At 33.9% G+C, this 20,299-nt stretch overlaps 1 protein-coding gene across 1 annotated transcript; it reads right to left on the bottom strand.

Annotated features, from left to right (window-relative positions):
- Positions 1-1,908: 1,908 nt before the first annotated feature.
- On the bottom strand, positions 1,909-3,658 carry LOC145593587 (uncharacterized). The gene is made up of 2 exons (XM_081649861.1): positions 3,515-3,658; positions 1,909-3,145 (listed from the first exon to the last, which is right to left on the bottom strand). Exon 2 carries the CDS (start codon positions 3,140-3,142, stop codon positions 2,321-2,323), a length of 822 nt encoding a protein of 273 aa, XP_081505987.1. The 5' UTR covers positions 3,143-3,145; positions 3,515-3,658; the 3' UTR covers positions 1,909-2,320.
- Positions 3,659-20,299: the final 16,641 nt, after the last annotated feature.

Consider the following 20,299-nt stretch of genomic DNA (forward strand, 5'->3'; position numbering starts at 1 on the left):
ATTATCTTTGGTCATTGTTAATTATGGATAAGGAAGATTGAGGGTTTCAGTTGTAATGGTAAAAGCCATGTGGGGTAGTTTTGGCTCCATTAGAGATGCTAAGTTGATTGGTGTTTCGAATTATTCGTTGCGTGACTTGCGTCGGTTTGAAATCTTCCCTGTTCACATGGTGTTGATAGTCACAATAGAGGAGGGATACTTTGAACTTTTCTTGCTGGAAAATGACATAAGATTTACCCAATATTTGTCTAAAATATCAAGGTTATGCCTTCTTTAACTCATTTGTTTAGATATTTGTGTAGTTCATGCTAGCAGTAACGATTGTCATTATTGTTACTGTAGCTGCTACATTCGTTTTCCTCCTGTTGAGGACCTTGCCCTTGTGGCACAGGGTAGTTCAGCTCGTAAGTAACCTCCATGAGCCAAGGAGATGCCATCGGATTTAGTCTTAGTGCCCGGAGGTCATAGGTTATGCTAAGTTAGTTTAAAAAATGCAATTAATTGGCTTTAAGTTTTGTTAACCTTCCTGAATGTCAGAAATATAACTTGGTCAGATAAGGTTGATGTGCTTTGTTATGTAGCGACTTAGCGTGAAATTTGGGTTAGATGGGTTTAGACTTTTCGAACGATTTAAATTAAGGTTGGTAACCTAGGAAATTAAGAGCAAATTGGCTATGTTTTTGAATCCTATTCGGAGTATTATTTTCAAGTTGGTCCTTTTGGCTCGCTGTATGATTCTGATGCTTGTTGATGCAGATTTTAGTGGAGGTAATTGAACCTTATCTTTTTGGTGACTCACTTCCTTATTAGCCTCGCCCCACCTTAAGGAGAAATGAAACCTGTTTTTGTTTTCCTCTGAGAGGACATAGATGTAACAACTATATTCTGCCAATTTCATAAAGAGCACATAGCAAACAAGCTGTCATCTTGGACCCATTATATTTTTTGTTGTCTGGCTAGGTTTTTTTTTTACTCTTATGACTTGGTTGAAAGGAGTTAGGAAAGATATGGAGTATATGGATTTGCATGAGGACAAGGTATTGAATCGTAATGGATGGAGGAGGAAGATTTTGGCCGATGACTTCATGGAATAATCAATTTTGATTCATGTAACCGACTCCACTTATGGTATTAAGGCTTTGATTGATTGATTGATATTAATTTAACAAGACCTTACGGGGAAAGAGGTGGGGGGGGGGGGTGTTGGCTATATTGCTGCAAGGCAGGGTTGTTCGCGGTAAAAAGAATAGACAAAAGTGATACTGATGGTAAAACTAAATGTGATTTAGATTAAGTCATACAAAGTATGTAACTAGATTATCTTTGGATTCCATTTTTTAAATAGTTGGTGAGTACGCATGTCATATTTTTATGGTTAAACGATATATGAATGAATAAGTCTATGCAATGCATGGCTCTTGGGTTTTAGTGTGTTTTACAATGCCTACTGTTGTATATGGAGGAGGACTTGATCTAGTTGATTCCCCTTGTTCCGTAATTATAATGAAATAATCGATTGATCTTGATTTCTTTTCTACATCCATTTTCCTCCTCAGCAAGCCAATCTTTCACTCTCTACTGGTTTATGTCAATAATTTCTGTAAATGAATACTTATTTTGATGCAAAATTAATTTTTTTTTTGAATGAATGTGAAATTCATAGTGTGTGCTTTCTCTTTGAACGCAAACTTTGTCATATGAAAATTAAAATAAGATCAAACTATGAAGTATAGTAGTACTTTGTACATCGTTTGCATATGCACGAATATTTGTAGTTACTAGACATTTTTTTGAAATTAAAACAAATAAATTATTTTAGGAGGTTGTCTCTTTTGAGTTTTGAAATAAGGGTGCTGAGTCACCAGTGGCGGACCTAGAAATTTGACAATGGGGGGACAATTTCGATAATTCAACTAACATCAACCTGTTTTTAAAAATCGGGAACACAATACAAATAATTCGGGTACATACTTGTTTAATACTAAAAAGTTACATCCCAAAATCCATTGAATAATACAATTCGGTTACAAACTACTAAAATATCCTCCGAGTCTTCATTCTTTGAAATCGATCAATGATATCTTCATCAGGGACTTGTAAAAACACTTCTTTCTCAATGAAAGTAACCAAACAATCATTCATAAGTTGATCACCCATACTATTTCTCAATTTATTTTTGATATATGTCATTGCCGAAAAGACTCTTTCAACACTTGCCGTAGCAACGGGAAGAATCAACATTAACTTGATAAGCAAATGAATAAGAGGATAAGTCTCATGCAACTTGGTTTTGACAAGCATCTTTGAAAGAGAATTAATGTCATGCAAATCTCGAAAATCTCAAACATGTTAATGATGCTTTCAAACGAATATGATATTTTTGAATTTGTGCCTCACTTGCATTGTCAAATATTTTGACAATTGATTTTTTTTTCCCCTCTCTTAGATTCACATACTTCTCATAAGCAACATTATGAGCACTATTCACTCCACCAACATGCTTATCAAACCTCTCCGGTTTATTCCATGCCCTAAATCCTCCATTAACAAATGCATCACCGCCACAATTATTTTCAACTTCATGCTTGAACAAGTAACATACAAAACAAAATGTGGCATCTTTTGAAATACTATATTCAAGCCAATCTCTTTTATTAAACCACTTCACATTAAAACGCCGTTTTCCGGAGCATTGTCTTTGAGGGAAATTATGAGTTTTTGGTTGACAAGGTTTTTTAAGAATGTAGGCTCTCCTCACCGGATTTCTTTGATTAGGGGGATAGTCCATTATGTCCATTCTTAGTCCCGGATCATGAGGAAGAAGTTCAACATCATAAGCCAATTCCTCTTCTTCCTCCTCTTCCTCAACCTCAAACGTTTCATTACTAGTAGTTGAATCTCCCATTTCTATATCCACATCAAATTCTTCATCCACATCGTTCACATCAATTGGTTCATCCACATCATTCACATCAATTGGTTCAATACTAATGGTTTCATTTTGCATATTATGATTAGAAGGTATCTCACTTTGTATGGGTGAAGAACAAGAATTATCTTGTGATTTCAATTTTTTAAACAACATTTGACGAAGATCCGCTTGTTTTCCCATTGTCCTAGACTTGCTTGAAGAACTTGACATATCCTAATTCATTTAAAAATTAAGCTTTAATATTCAATAATCATTTTTTTAACAACAAGCATCCAAAATCTAAAAAATCAAATCACAAACTAATTCAATACACAAAGTTACAAACTAATTTACATATTAATTAAATTCACAAACTACTTGTGACTTGTCTACTTTCAAAATTTCAATCTTTCATTCACCATTTTTCACCACATAATTCACAAAATCACAAATTCACAATTCAATTCACAAACTAATAACAAATAAACTAAATCACAAATTAATTCAAAAACATGATTACATAAACACAATTACTCATAATTCATAAACTAATTCTTTAATTTTTTAATAATCAAAAATTAGGAAAAAAAAAAAAAAACTAACTTGTGGAGGAGTTGTCCTGCTGTCCGCCTGTCCGGGCGGCGGGCGTCCGGCTGTGTGGGATGCCGGAGCGGCAGGCTGGTCTGGCGCGGTGGCAGCGACGGTGCGGTGGTCGGTGGCTCGGTGCGGCGGTGCCTCGGTGGTGCACTAGTGCAAGATCTACTTTCTCTCTCTTAAGTTTTTCAATTTTCAATTTTCTCTTTCCTCCCTTTTTTTCTGAAATTTTTTTGTTTCTTCTTTCTTAGGCTCTTAGCCCACGTGATGACTCATGAAATTCTGATTTCTTGCTGTTTTACTTTTTTTTTTTTTTATTTTTTTTTATTTTTTTATTTTCTCTGATTTTTTTTTTTGAAAGTGGGGGGACATTTGTCCCCACTTGTCCTCACGTGGGTCCGCCCCTGTGAGTCACATGAAGTACTTATATGTAATAATATGCACATGACTTGCCTATTTTTCCAAATCATGCTGAGTTATCCCATTCAAAATACATATAATTGGAACAAACAGTTCATGTGCTTGAGAAATGTTTTTGAATTTTTTTTTTCTTTAGAGGGACAGAAGAAAATTTGGATAAAATCCATTTATTTGTTGAGGTATTGATAATGTTTCTAGTCCATCTTTCCTTCACAATGATTTGGATTTAATTATAGAGTGTACTAAGATGCTTAAAGGAAGGTACATTCAAGGTGTAAGTGCATAAATAAAGTGCCAGTCATGTAAAATAAGTGTCGTCAATGCATGTACATTATGTTACAAACCTATTGCGCAGTTTTGCACACCCGATTAACTCAAGTGCACTAAAATAGATGGGCAAGTGTGGCAATGTGTGACATCTGAGTGCATTGTACACCTTGTGTTTTTAGATGCATGTAGCCTACTTGGTATGATATCTCCATGGCAAAAGAAAATTCATATACTTAACGATGGAGATAGCCGGATTTATTATTTAATTGCTTGTTATACTAATTAGTGAAGGGGTTGTCATACTACGAGGATCAAAAGAGTTGGTCTTTCAATATTGATTGTATCCATATTGATGTATCTAGTTTAGAAGAGGAATTCTAAGGGAGTATTGTTATGTATTTGTTGTTACATAATAAGGGTATATGGTAACATAGTATATAATAATAAAAGGTGACGGGACTTCATATCATCACTTTAATTTTCAAATTCTAGTGTATTACTGTGAGTATGTGACATTGTGATCATTTTAGTACCATTACAACCATTTTTAATCAATATCACGATTTTATAACCTAATATTCGTAGTATATTTATTAGTTTAAAAAATATTTCCCCCGTTTCCTTGTAGTTGGCACGTTTCTTTAGTCACGTTTGCCAATGCACAAATTCAACCGTTAATATCTCTAATTACTGATAAGCAAAAATTCTAAAAAGTTAATATTTTGAAAATATATACCGTGATGAATCTAAGAAGATCTCACATGACTATATTTTTCATTACGTATAAAACACAAAATACGGTCAAAGGAAAGTGTGTGAATAGTGCTAAAGTAAAAATGTGTCAACTAATAAAAATCGGAGGTAGTATATCATTGTAACAGTTTTTAGTATCATCATAAGTTCATAACCATCCATAGTACTATTTCACTATAAGCAACCATAAACACTTTTCTCATTCTAGTCGCTCTCTTATTTTACATTTTAATTCATTACTATTACAAGTATTACGAAGTATGTAATATGTATTATGTAGTATGTACATGTAAAATTGACACAAATGTTTGGACGAAGTTTGTTGCTTCCAAGATTCAAACATTTAGTAATTGAGGTGGAAGTAACATTTAATTGTCAAATCTCAAGACTCAAATACAATTATGCAACCACTCTTGTTGTCTTGTGGCTTTTAATTTTTGAGCTTTCTGAAGGCCCTCTCTTTTGAATAATAATGGCAAAGACGTTATTGTAAAAGTAAAGTTGTTGAAGAAATATCTTCCCATATGGCAGAATAACAGAAACATTTATGTATCCTATTGGTCAGTCGACATAGAGATATTTATACTAGTAACGGTTAAACTGATTATTTTTTTTTACATATATTTAGATGTCGATCATCAAATCTTTTTCAATTGTATTCTTAGTACCGACTATTATAGAGTATGCCAAGATATTTTGTGTTTGCATTCAAATGTCCTTTTCAAGATTGTTTTAGATAGAAAGATCACAATGTAACATGTCGATCGGCTATTATTGCTTGCCAAATCAACTAATGAGTAAAAAAGTTACACGTTACTCTAACTATAACTGGAAAATGGGAAGACACAAGGATTACACAAAGAGATGGGACTAACTATGTATGACAGTATGATCCCGTGTATTTGTTCGATATGGTTCTGATTTGTGCATTATTTGCTGTTTTTTTATACGCGTCTAGACTCTTTCTTGTTTCTTTTTAATCTAACACATTTTTTTAGTCACCTTTGTCCATGTATAAATTTAATCATGAAATTGTGTGAATAGTGTTAAAGTCAAAACACGTCAACATATAAAAATATTTTTTAAAAAAGGAGGAAATATGTTATACTATCTCCATATTTTTTAAGGGATACGTTTCTTGTGTTGTATATTGATGCAAAACTTTAACTAATACTACTTTTGCAATTTTTTTAGTTGACACTGTTTGACTTTTACACTATTCAAACACTATATTTTGTCTTACTTTTGTAATTTATAAATAAGATACGCGTATAACATAATAATTATGTAGGATCTTATTTGAATTGACTCAATGTATATTTTATTAATGCTTTGTCACAACATTCTCTAATGCCAATAAATGGTTAATATCCTATTTTTAAGTTGCCTTAAGTATATGGACTTAAAGTGCCATTAGATATTTGTTGTTGTTGTTTTTTGTTTTTATTTTTTTGTTTTTTTTTTTTTTAAAAAAAAAAAAGTGCCATTAGATATTTGTTTTTTTTATATATATATAAAAAAGTGCCATTAGATATTTGTTGTTTTTTTTTTTTTTTATTATTTTTTTTTTTCCAAAAACGTGCAATTAGATATTTAGGGAAACACTTCAAAAAAAAAAAAAAGTAATAGAATGTCGCTTGGGATATACTATTCCTTAACTCCTTGAATTTTGGTCTTCTTTTTTTGACGAATTTTGTGCAAATTTTTATCTTTATGAATTATGATTACCTGCTTGTAATTTCTTTTCTCGAAAGCAAAAAACAAAAGTAGAAATACATTGTTAGGTAGGTTTTATTTTTCTGACCTTATATACTACTTTCCTCCATTTTTTTTTTTATTTTTTACTTATAACACTTCTTTTTTCACTCTTGTTGATATATTATTTCAATCGCTAAGATATTCAATGACTGATATGTAAAAATTATAAACGTATGATTATACCACAAGAACAAATTCATCATTCAATTAGCATTTATGAAGTAGTCCGTAGTAATTCTTCACAATGATAATGATAATCCGGAATATATTCTTCAATTAGCAATTTAATTGTCTCTTGCGTTAATTGTGAAGAACTGTAGAATCAAACCTGGAGAAAAACAAACCACTTGACTCATATTATGAAAGTGGTGCATCAAAGGCCAACTCATATTTTTAAGCATACTTTTTATGAGCTAATAAATTGAAGAGATCAAAGTCTTTGGGTTGTTTTTGTAGAGCTGATAAGTAGTACCTTAAATAGTCGCAATAATTTAAAGACGAAAGGAGCAGTGGACAATATTTGATTTAATTTGAGAGTGAGGTATAGCTCAAGTGGTTAGGCTTCCCTCTCGATTGCAGGATCAAATATCCTGGGATCGATTCTCACCCCCGCCCGTGTGGCTAGAGCTGTCAATTCGGGTAAACGGGTTGGGTAAGAGTGGGTCGGGTCAACTTTGATTCAGATTATTTTCATAACCTATGTAGGTCGGGTTTGGGTTGGGTCATGCTTGAGTCGAGTCACGTTGGGTCATACTTCTCATTGGGTTTGGGTCGGGTTTAGGTCGGGTAAATAACATGTCGGGTTACATTCGGGTCGGGTGAACAATAGGTCGGGTTTAATTCGGGTTAAAACAGGTTAGGGTAAATCTCGGGTTCGGTTCAAGTTAATAATTTGCAAGTTAGAATCAAGTCGGACCATTCTCGGGTTTGAGTCAGGTTTGATTCAAGTTAATAATTTACGGAGTATAATCAGGTCGGGTCATTTTCAAGTCGGGTCATTCTCGGTTCAAGTCGGGTTCGGTTCAAGTCAATAATTTGCGGGTTATAATCATATTGGGTCATTTCCAAGTCGGGACATTCTCGGATTCAAGTCGGATTATGTTCAAGTCAATAATTTGCAGGTTACAATCAGGTCGGGTCATTTACAAGTAAGGTCATATTCGGGTTCAACTAATTATAAATAGATAATTATCATTTTTATCAAGTTAATTATTTCCTTTGACTATAATATATATGGCAATAAACTAGGAACTATAGTCTATAATTTAGGAAGATAATTATCTCCTTTGAACATACAACAAATATATACTATATTTAACTCTTAAATTTGAGGATGATGCTCTTTTCTTTTGCTGGCCTGGGCTGATTTGGTCTCCCAAGACAAAATACTTTGATCAACAATAATAAGGTGGTCTAAATTGCATTTAAGGTGATTTGAAATCGGGTCAGGAACAATTTGGGTTGAATTTAGGTCGGGTCAATAACAAGTTGTGTTAATTTCGAGTCGGGTTAATAACAAATCGGGTTGAATTTTTGGGTTGGGTAAGTAATAGGTATGGTAAAATTCGGGTCGGGTCAATAACAAGTCAGGTTAAATTTGGGTCAGGTCAATAACAACTCGGGTTGAATTTGGGTCAGGTCAATAACAAGTCGGGTTGATTTCGGGTCAGGTTTGTAACAGGTTGGGTTAAATTCGGGTCGGGTTAGGAACATGTTAGGTTAAATTCGAGTTGGGTTAGGAACATGTTGGGTTGAATTCAGGTCAGGTTAGTAACAAGTCAAATTAAATTCGGGTTTTGATGGGTTAAAACGGGTTTGGGTCAATTTCGGTTCAAGTTTCGGTGCAAGTTAATTAAATTGGCCTTTGTAAACTGGTAAATCGGTGCAAGTTGTAAACCGATAAATTGACCGTTTAAAAGCAAATTGAATGGTTCCACACACCCAATTGGACTCCCAGAGGGTATTTGGGACCATGGTAAACATTTCGGAAATTTTTATTTCCGGGTGAAAAAAAGGCAAAAAAATTCCAAAATTAAAGGCTAATATCCACGCTTTTTGAGAAATTTTGGAGGTTCAAAGCCCGGTGTTGAAAAGTCTTGAAATTATATGGGATACATATCGGGGTCATATAATTCCGTTTGGAACCATATATGATCATTATTTGTTGTTATAAATGTTCGTGGTAGGCTTGAATTAATGATATCGGTGCAAGTTGTAAACCGGTAAATTGGTCGTTTTAAAGGTAAATTAGATGGTTCCACCTACCTAATTGGACTCCCGGAGGGTATTAGGGACCATGGTAAACATTTCGACAATTTTTATTTTCGGGCGAAAAAAAATTCAAAATTGAAGGCTAATATCCACGTTTTTTGAGAAATTTTTGAGGTTTCGGGACCCGGTGTAGAAAAGTATTAATATTTTAGGGGATACATCTCGGGGTCATATAATGCCGTTTGGAACCATATATGATCATTATATGTTATCATAAATGTTTGTAGTAGGCTTGAGTTAATGAAATCCGTGCAACTTGTAAATCGGTAATTAAATTGGTCGTTTAAAGGCAAATTGGATGGTTCCACCAACCCAATTGGACTCCCGGAGGGTATTAGGGAACATGGTAAACATTTCATCAAATTTTATTTTCGTGCGAATAAAAGTCAAAAAAATCCAAAATTGAAGACTAATATCCACGTTTTTTGAGAATTTTTTTAGGTTTCAGGGCCCGGTGTCTAAAACTCTTGAAATTTTAGGGGATACATCTCGGGATCATTTAATGCTGTTTGGAACCATATATGATCATTATTTGTTGTCATAAATGTTTGTGGTAGGCTTCAGTTAATGAAATCGGTGCAAGTTATAAACCGGCAAAATAGTCGTTTAAAGGCAAATTGGATGGTTCCACCCACCCAATGGGACTCCAGGACGGTATTAGGGACCATGATAAACATTTCGAAAATTTTTATTTACAAAAAAAGTCAAAAAATTCCAAAATTGAAGACTAATATCCACGTTTTATTGAGAAATTTTGAAGGATTCGAGACCCGGTGTCGAAAAGTCTTGAAATTCTAGGAGATACATTTCGGGGTCATTTAATGCTGTTTGGAACCATATATAATCATTATTTGTTGTCATAAATGTTCGTGGTAGGCTTGAGTTAAAGAATTCGGTGCAAGTTATAAACTGGTAAATAGGCTGTTTAAAGGTAAATTGGATGGTTCAACCCACCCAATTGGACTTCCGAAGGGTATTAGAGACCATGGTTAACATTTCGGCAATTATTATTTCCGGACTGAAAAAAGTCTAAAAGTTCCAAAACTAAAGGCTAATATATATCCACGCTTTTTGAGAAATTTTGGAACCATAAATGATCACTATTTGTTGTCATAAATGTTCGTGGTAGACATGAGTTAATGAAACCGGTGTAAATTGTAAATCGGTAAATTGGCCGTTTGAAGACAAATTAGATGGTTTCACCCACCCAATTGGACTCTCGTAGGGTATTAGTGACCATGGTAAACATTTCGGCAATTTCTATTTACGAATGAAAAAAAGTTAAAAATTTCATAATTAAAGTCTAATATCCGCGCTTTTTGAGAAATTTTGGAGGATTCAGGGCCCGGTGTCGAAAAGTCTTGAAATTCTAGGGTATACATCTCGGGGTCATATAATGCCGTTTGGAACCATTTATGATCATTATATGTATTCATGAATGTTCATGGTAGGCTTGAGTTAATGAAATCAGGGCAAGTTGTAAAAACGGTAAATTGGTCGTTTAAAGGCAAATTGGATGGTTCCACCCACCCTATTGGACTCTTGTAGCGTATTAGCGACCATGGTAAACGTTTCGGCACTTTTCATTTCCGGGCGAAAAAAAGTTAGAAAATTCCATAATTGAAGTCCTATCCAAGCTTTTTGAGAAATCCGGGATGTTTCGAGTCCCGGTGTCGAAAAGTCTTGAAATTTTAGGGAATACATTCTAGGGTCATATAATGTCGATTGAAACCATATATGATCATTATTTGTTTTCATAAATGTACGTGGTAGGTTTGAGTTAATGAAATCGGTGTAAGTTGTAAACCGGTAAATTGATCGTTTAAAGACAAATTGTATGGTTCCACACTTCCACCTAGCTCACAAAGGGTATTAGGGACCATTTTAAACATTACGACAATTTTTATTTCTGGGCGAATAAAAGTCAAAAAAATCCAAAATAGAAGTCTAATATCAACGCATTTTGCGAAATTTTAAAGGTTTCGGGGCCCGGTGTCGAAAAGTCTTGAAATTTTAGGGAATACATCTTGATTCATATAATGCTGTTTGGAACCATATATGATCATTATATGTTGTCATAAATGTTCGTGGTAGGCTTGATTTAATGAAATCGATGCAAGTTTTAAACCGGTAAGTTGGTCGTTTAAAGGCAAATTGGATTGTTCCACCCACCCAATTTGACTCCGGAGGGTATTAGGGACCATGGTAAACATTTTGGAAATTTTTTATTTTCGGGCGAAAATAAGTCAATTTAATTCCAAAATTGAAGGCTAATATCCACGCTTTTTGAGTAATTTTGGAGGTTTCGGGGCCCGGTGTCGAAAAGCCTTGAGAATTAGGGGATACATCTCGGGGTCATATAATGTCGTTTAATTGGAACCGTATATGATCATTGTATGTTGTCATAAATGTTAATGGTAGCCTTGAGTTTATGAAATCGGCGCAAGTTGAAAACCGGTAAATTGGTTGTTTAAAGGCAAATTGGATGGTTCCACCATCCAATTGGCCTCCCGAAGGGTATTACGGACCATGGTAAACATTTCGACAATTTTTATTTCTAGGCAAAAAAAAAGTCAAAAAATTTCCAAAATTAAAGTTTAAGATCCATGCTTATTGAGAAATTTTTTAGATTTCAAGGCCCGTTGTCGAAAAGCCTTGAAATTTTAGGATTACATCTCGGGGTCATATAAATGCCGTTTGGAACCATATATGATCATTATATGTTGTCATAAATGTTCGTTGTAAGCTTGAGTTAATGAAATCAGTGCAAGTTGTAAACCGATAAATAGGCCATTTAAAGGTAAATTGGATGGTTCCACCCACACAATTGGACTTTCGGAGGTTATTAGGGACCATGGTAATTATTTCGAAAATTTTTATTTACGGGCGAAAAAAGTCAAAGAAGTCAAAAAATTAAAAAATTAAAGGCTAATATCCACGCTTTTTGAGAAATTTTGGTGTCTTCGGGATCCGGTGACTAAAAGTCTTGAAATTCAATGGAATAGATCTTGGGGTAATATAATGTCGTTTGGAACCATATGTAACCGTTATTTGTTGTCATAAATGTTCGTGGTAGACTTGAGTTAATGAAATCAGTGCAGGTTGTAAACTTGTAAATTGGTCGTTTAAAGGAAAATTGGACGGTTCTACCCACCCAATTGGACCCCCCAGAGGGTATTAGGGACCATGGTAAACATTTCGGCAGATTTTATTTTCGGGCGAAAAAAAACCAAAAAAATCCTATATGCAGGCTAATATCCACGTTTTTTGAGAAATTTTGAAAGTTTCGGGGCCAAGTGTCGAAAAGAAATAAGATTTTATTAGATACATCTCGGGGTCATATATTGACGTTTGAAACCATAAATGGCCATTATATGTTGTCAAAAATGTTCATGGTAGGCTTGAGTTAATGAAAAAGTGCAAGTTTAAACCGGTAAATTGGCCGTTTAAAAGCAAATTGGATGGATCCACCCACCTAATTGGACTACTGGAGGGTATTAGGAACCATGGTAAATATTTTGCCAATTTTTATTTCGGGCGAAAAAAAGTAAAAAAATTCCAAAATTGAAGGCTAATATCCACTCTTTTTGAGAAATTTTGGAGGTTTGATGGTCCGGTGTCGAAAAGGCTTGAGATTATAGGGGATACATCTCGGTGTCATATAATGCCGTTTGGAACCATATATGATCATTATATGTTGTCATAAATGTTCGCAATAGGCTTGAATTAATGAAATCGGTGCAAGTTGTAAAACGGTAAATTGGCCGTTTAAAGGCAAATTGGATGGTTCTACCCACCCAATTGGACTCTCGTAGCGTATTAGTGACCATGGTAAACATTTTGACAATTTTTATATTTCCAGATGAAAAAAAGTTAAAAAATTTCATAGTTGAAGTCCAATATCCATTGTTTTTGAGAAATTTTGAAGGATTCGGGGCCCGGTGTCGAAAAGTCATGAAATTTTGGGAGATATATCTCGGGGTCATATAATGCCGTTTGGAACCTGTAGACACCCATTTGTGTATCCCCAAAACCAAACCCAGTGATGAATACATTTCACGTCGAACCATAATCGAATGAGGTGAAAGTGTGAAAAGTCTAGCCTTATAATCCCCCATATTTTAAAATATATTATAAATGAAATTATATATTATTTATAATATTTATTTGTATTTTTCCGGAATTTAATTTCAAAAGTTTCAAATTATTTTTGGGGTTGATAAACGATTTTATTACAAAGAACTTTTTATGAACCTTCCTTCTATAATTTATGTCCAACAAACAAACCAAACCCAGTTTACTTTCTTAATTGACCTATTAATTTAATGAGGCCCAATATCCCTACTTACCCTACTACCCTCTCTCCTATAAATACCCCATACATCCCCAAAAATTTCCCCACACAAAAGGTTAGTCTTATTTTCTTTCTCCTTTATTTTATTAATTTGTGTAATTATAATTATTGATTATGAGTTTTGATTTTATTGTTTGAAATTAATTTAATTAGTATCAAATTGTATTTTGATGATTAAACTTTGTAATTTCAGATTTTATAAATGTTATAATTATTAGATTTTGTAAATTTAATAACCTAGGGTTTTTAATCATTGTAAATCATGATTTTAGGGTTTTTATGAACAATCGATTTAGGGCTTTTATAGTAATGATGTTTTGAAATTTTGGTGATTATACTACTAATTAGTTTAAGTTAATTCCAGATTATTTTGAACACGTAAATTCGTGTTTTAATGTTTAGATTTTGGTTCGTTAATATTAATCCCGTTTTAAATCCCGATCAGGTTCTGAACTCATCCGATTTTGACAAAAAAAGTAGTGTTTTCCATGTGGAAACAATGTTTTAAGAAAGACTCACTACCACCACCCTCTCGTGGCCAAATTCAGCCTCTAAATATGATTTTCGGGCAGTTTTTGATTTTTAACGAAGTTTTTTTTATGCTTAATGTTTATAATTAGTTTTGGGTTTTGATTTTATAGTATAAAGTTTATATTTTTAGTATCAAAATCATGTTTTTATGTTTTAAACTAATAATTTCAGATTATAATTGTTGTTATAATTTTCAGATTTTATAATTTTAAAAACCTAGGGTGTCAATTTATTTAAATTGGGATTTTAGGGTTCTTACGACTAATTAAATTGGGGCTTTTGTTCCTATTGTATTTCTATTGATTAATTAAGCATAAAAACATGTTTTTGATGAAGTTTTAAGGAGTTTTAATCTAAATTATATTGCTGGAAATTTGGTTAAGTATTAATTTATTATTGTTGCTTGTTTTCTAGGAAGTGATTATTTCTTAGGAGACTTTTAAGTGATTAAAAGTGGCACAAAGGATTGTTTATACGAGGTACGTACATGTCTACTTCGTTGTAAGTAGTATCATGTTTAGGTACCAAAGAAAAGAACTTAGTTTCATGATTAGAGAACACTTGGATGAAAATTGTTTGGTTATACATTTAATTAATTCATGTGCTTATGTTTATGAGACATGTTTTGGTGAATTGATTATGTTTGTATGGAATTATGGATGCAAACATGTTGAATTATATTGGATTAATTGTTTGTATGGAATGTTGATACAAGCATATTTTTATTGGATTGGTTTGTTAACCACATTTGGATTATTAAAGGATTGGAATTTAATGGTTTAAATGGAATGAATTTATTAATTATTCCACAAGGTTGTTATTTATTTTATTTTATTACTTAATCATGAATTGTTAGTATGTTGAGTAAAGTTGGATTAAGCCGAAATGGCTAGGTGAGTTGACTATGTTCAACAATTTGGATAATTTGGAAGTTTAATGGAATTAAAGGTCAATTTGTTATGTGATCACCATTGTCCTAAACAAGATTAAAAGTGCATTGAGGTATGATTGTTACGTATGGTCTACTTGAATGAGTCGGCTATTAATTAAAATTGTAATCACGTAAAGTGAAACATGGATGAGCAATAAAACTCTAGAAAGCGTGCACTTCTAGAGTATTGACAATTATGGGTTGGGGTACACGGTGGTAGCCCGTGGCTTTCCGAGGCTTGTTTGATCAACATGTCCTCTTCTCTTTTGGTATTTACATTTTTTTATTTTATAATGAAAGTTAGATGGGATCCTAGACTAACTTTGTGAGAATGGAGTCGCGCCCATTCTTGCATCGCGCTAAACTTTTATTTTAAATGGTCATTTGGGACCAAAATGATTTGGTGGATTGGACAACCTCGTCTATTGCTTACTCCAACTAAATTAATTAAATTAAATATAAAGAGTCAAGTGTTTGGAATTGATTAGCAAGTATGTTGAGTCGATTGAATTGTTTAAGTGTGGAGTCTTGATTAATGAATTTGTGTTGTATGTTTATTTACTTTAATTAGTTGAGCATGCTAGGCTTGGTACGTCGCAGCTTGTATGTACTCAGCTTTGCTGATTGCGTGCTTTTGTGTGTTTTCTTTTGGTCATGGCCTTCGCCTTTCAATGACCCTGTGATGATCCAATTATTACATTTGTATTATTGGGGAGCAGTATTGCACAGGTTATCTTGATGATGTGAAGTTCGGGGATTTGACATACGCATTGTCAAGGGATTGGTGTGATTGAGAGTATTCGTTCTTTGTGTTGAACTTATTTATGTTTTACTATTTTAATTATGTTTTGGGACTTTGATTATTGGTTTGGTTTTAAATAAGGGCCTTTATGGTTCCAATTTGTAAGCCTTGACTTATTGGTTTTCTAAATTATATTATTTTAATATTTAAGTTGGATTTCCGCTGCAATACTTTGATAAAGCCTTAACGTTTTAACACGTGGCGGTAACATGCCAATGGTTCTCCTCTATTTTTTTATTTAAAGTAAGTGGTTTGGAAAAGGGAGAATTATTGGGGTGATACAAGCCTTTTCTCAAATACAAAATTCCGCATTCATTAGATCTAGAAACACCTAGCCATATTCGAAGTTGCCTTCGCCCTAGACGTGAAAGATTTAATTTCTGAGGGTTTGGTCCCAAATCTCTATTTCAATTATTTAATTTAATTGTTTTGATTATTATTTTCCTTGAAGTTACTAACGTGTGTATTTTGTTATTAGAAAGAGGTACGAGGCATCCAAGTAAGTACTTTAATTGATTTATTGATTATGATGTAGAAATCATGTTTATATTGTTATTATGATATTCCTAGTATCATGTCTAGGGTAACTTTAATATTAAATATGATTGCTATGATGCCTTTTATTCTCTTCCTAATATTTATGATTGTTAGTATCATGTTAGGGCTAAAGATTCGATTTTTATTGCTTAGTGACATGCTAGGGTTTGTTATTAATCTTGTTAGTATCATGCCTAGGATCTTTCTATTATTATTATGCTTTAATATTAACATGAATATGATTATGATTATAATTGTTATAATGATTATGAATATTATTATTTTGATGATTATTTTATTTATGATAATTATTTCAATTAATATTAATATGATGATTATTTTCTTTTATGATTATTATCATGATTATTTCAATTATAATTTATTTTTATGATGATGATTATTTATTATGTTGCTTGATGATTTATTTATTTATTGCTTGATCACATCTTTTTATGCATGTTTAAAGGGAACTTGGTACTTGTAATCACGCTTAATAAGATATTAATAATCTTGTTTAGGGTTAATTGTGATTATAATTTCAAGTGATCGCCAATAATAGATTTGTTTGTGCATTAATATTCAACCAAAATGGATTAAACATGTTTAGGGTTAATCCTATTGATTGTATGTTAATCAGAAAGCGCACATGAATACGAGCAGAATAAAGTAGAGGCCTATTATTAGGGCAGGTTCAATCTCTTTTAGGTTGGATTTGTACCATCATCCCCGAACCCTTATTTGGTTCATGACCTTATGGAGTTGACGATCTCTTGGATCGTTAAGGGGTGTAACCTTCACCTCGTGAACGGTTTACAAGTTCCTTAAAAACTTGTTGGCGACTCTTTTGCTCTATCTTCTTCCCTTTTGGACGCCACCGTACTTTAGTGTATGATCACAGTGGGGTTCAAGCTAGTGGGATTTTAAAGGCTTGAAATTATTCCCTACAGAACCATAAATGATTATTATATGTTTTCATAAATGTTCGTGGTAGGCTTGTGTTAATGAAATCGGTGCAAGTTGTAAACTGGTAAATTAGCCGTTTAAAGGCAAATTGGTTGATTCCACCCACCCAATTGGACTCCCGGAGGGTATTAGGAACCATGGTAAACATTTCGGCAATTTTTATTTCCGGGCGAAAAAAAGTAAAAAATTTCCAAAATTGAAATACACTCTTTTTGAGAAATTTTGGATGTTTCGAGGCCCGGTGTCGAAATTTTTTGAGATTTAAGGGGATACATCTTGGGGTCATATAAAGTCATTTGAAACCATATGATCATTATATGTTGTCATAAATGGCCGTTTAAAAGCAAGTAGGTTTGAGTTAATTAAATCAGTGCAAGTTGTAAACCGGTAAATTGGCCATTTAAAGGCAAATAGCATGGTTCCACTCACCTCAATGGACTCGTGGAGGGTATTAGGGATCATGGTAAATATTTCGGAAATTTTTATTTCCGGCAAAGAAAAGTAAAAAAATTCCAAAATTGAAGGCTAATATCCACGCTTTTTGAGAAATTTTGTAGGTTTTGGGGCCCGGTGTCGAAAAACCTTTAGATTTTAGGGGATACATCTCGGGGTCATATAATGCCGTTTGGAACCATATATGATCATTATATGTTGTCATAAATGTTTGTGGTAGGCTTGAGTTAATGAAATCGGTGCAAGTTGTAAACCGGTAAATTGGTCGTTTAAAGGCAAATTGGATGGTTCCACCCACCCAATTGGAATCCCGGAGGGTATTAGAAGCCATGGTAAACATTTCGGCAATTTTTATTTTCGGGCGAAAAAAAGTCGAAAAATTCGAAAATTGAAGGTTATTATCCACGCTTTTTGAGAATTTTTGGAGTCTTCGGGGCCCGGTGTCAATTTTATTTTTGAAATTCTAGGGAATATATCTTGGGGTCATATAATGTCGTTTGGAACTATATATGATAATTATTTGTTGTCATAAATGTTCGTGGTAGGCTTGAATTGATGAAATCGGTGTAAGTTGTAAACCGGTAAATTGGTCGTTTAAAGGCAAATTGGATGGTTCCACCCACCCAATTGGACTCTTGGAGGGTATTTGGAACCATGGTAAACATTTCGACAATTATATACGGGTGAAAAAGTCAAAAAATTCCAAAATTAAGGCTAATATCCACGCTTTTTGAGAAATTTCGAATGTTTCGGGGCCCGGTGTCGAAAAGCATTGAGATTTTAGGGGATACATCTCGGGGTCATATAATGCCATTTTAATCCATATATGATCATTATATGTTGTCGTAAATGTTCGTGGTAAGCTTGAGTTAATGAGATCGGTGCAAGTTATAAACCGGTAAATTGGTCGTTTAAAGGCAAATTGGATGGTTCCACCTAGCCAATTGAACTCCCGGAGGATATTAGGGACCATGATAAACATTTCGGCAATTTTTATTTTCGGGTGAAAAAAAATAAAAAAATTCCAAAATTGAAGGCTAATATCCACGCTTTTTGAGAAATTTTGGTGGTTTCGAGTAGAGTTATCAATTTGGGTAAATGGGTTGGGTTTGGGTCGGTAAGAGTGGGTCGGGTCAACTCGGGTCGGGTCAATTCGGATTACTTCCATAACCTATGCGGGTCGGGTTTGTGTTGGGTCATGCTTGAGTCGGGTCATACTTCTTATCGGGTTTGGGTCGGGTTTAGGTCTGTTAATAACAGGCCGGGTTACATTTGGGTCGGGTGAACAATAGGTCGGGTTTGATTCGGGTTTTCACGGGTTCAAACAGGTTAGGGTAATTCTCGGGTTCGAGTCGGGTTCTTGCGTGTTAGAATCAGGTCGGGTCATTCTCGGGTTTGAGTCGGGTTCGGTTCAAGTCAATAATTTGCGGTTTATCATCAGGTCGAGTCATTTTCAAGTCGGGTAATTCTCGTGTTCAAGTCGGGTTCGGTTCTAGTCAATAATTTGCGGGTTATAATCAGGTTGGGTCATTTCCTAGTCGGGTCATTCTCGGAGTCAAGTCGGGTTATGTTCAAGTCAATAATTTGCAGGTTACAATCAGGTCGTTTCGTTTCCAAGTCTGGTTATATTTGGGTTCAGCTAACTATAAATAGATAATTATCATTTTTATCAAGCTAATTATTTCCATTGACTATAATATATATGACAATATACTAGGGAACTATAGTTTATATATAATTTAGGAAGATAATTATCTCCTTTGACCATATAACAAATATACTTCCTCCGGTTTTTTTTATTGCACCATGAGGGATTTCATGCTTGCCAATGCGTTACTTTAGTTATTAATATCTTCAATTATACTTTTGTAAAAATTATAAAAATTTGATATTTGAAAAGAATTTTTGAGACGAATCTAACTAGACCCTACATGACTATATTTATCTTAATGGATAAATCACAAATGATGGTTAAAGAAGATTAAGTGAATAGCGTAAAAGTCCTAATGGTGCAATAAAATAAAAACGGAGGAAGTATACTATATATAACTCTTAAATTTGATGATGATGCTCCTTTCTTTTGCTGGCGTGGACTGACTTGGTCTCCCTAGACAAAATGCTTTGATCAACAATATTAAGGCGATCTAAATTGCATTTAAGGTGATTTGAAATCGAGTCAGGAACAATTTGGGTTGAATTTAGTTCGGGTCAATAACAAGTCGTGTTGATTTCGAGTCGGGTTAGTAACAGATCGGGTTGAATTTTTAGGTCGGGTTAGTAATAGGTTTGGTAAAACTCGGGTCGGGTCAATAACAAGTCGGGTTGAATTTGGGTCAGGTCAATAACAAGTCAGGTTGATTTCGAGTCGGATTTGGAACAGGTTGGGTTAAATTCGGGTTGGGTTAGGAACGGGTCGGGTTGAATTCAGGTCAGGTTAGTAACAAGTCAGGGTTAAATTCGGGTTTTGACGGGTTAAAACGGGTTTGGGTCAATTTCGGTTCAGGTCAATAATTTACGGGTTACATTCGGGTCGGGTCATCTCCAGGTCAGTTCATTTTGGGTTCGGGTCTCACATACATACTCGTGTCTAGGGTTGGTTTCAGGTTGGGTTTGGTTCACCATTTTTTTGGGTTCAGATGGGTCGGTTAATGATTGGGTTTGAGTCAGTATTTCGAGTCGGGTCAACTTTTGACAACTCTACTTGTGGCTCTCTAAACACCCAATAAAAAAAAATGATTTAATGTTGATTAA

This window comes from Chenopodium album, chromosome 2 (assembly GCF_948465745.1).
Source record: "Chenopodium album chromosome 2, dcCheAlbu1.1, whole genome shotgun sequence".
In the NCBI taxonomy this organism is placed as follows: Eukaryota; Viridiplantae; Streptophyta; class Magnoliopsida; order Caryophyllales; family Amaranthaceae; genus Chenopodium; species Chenopodium album.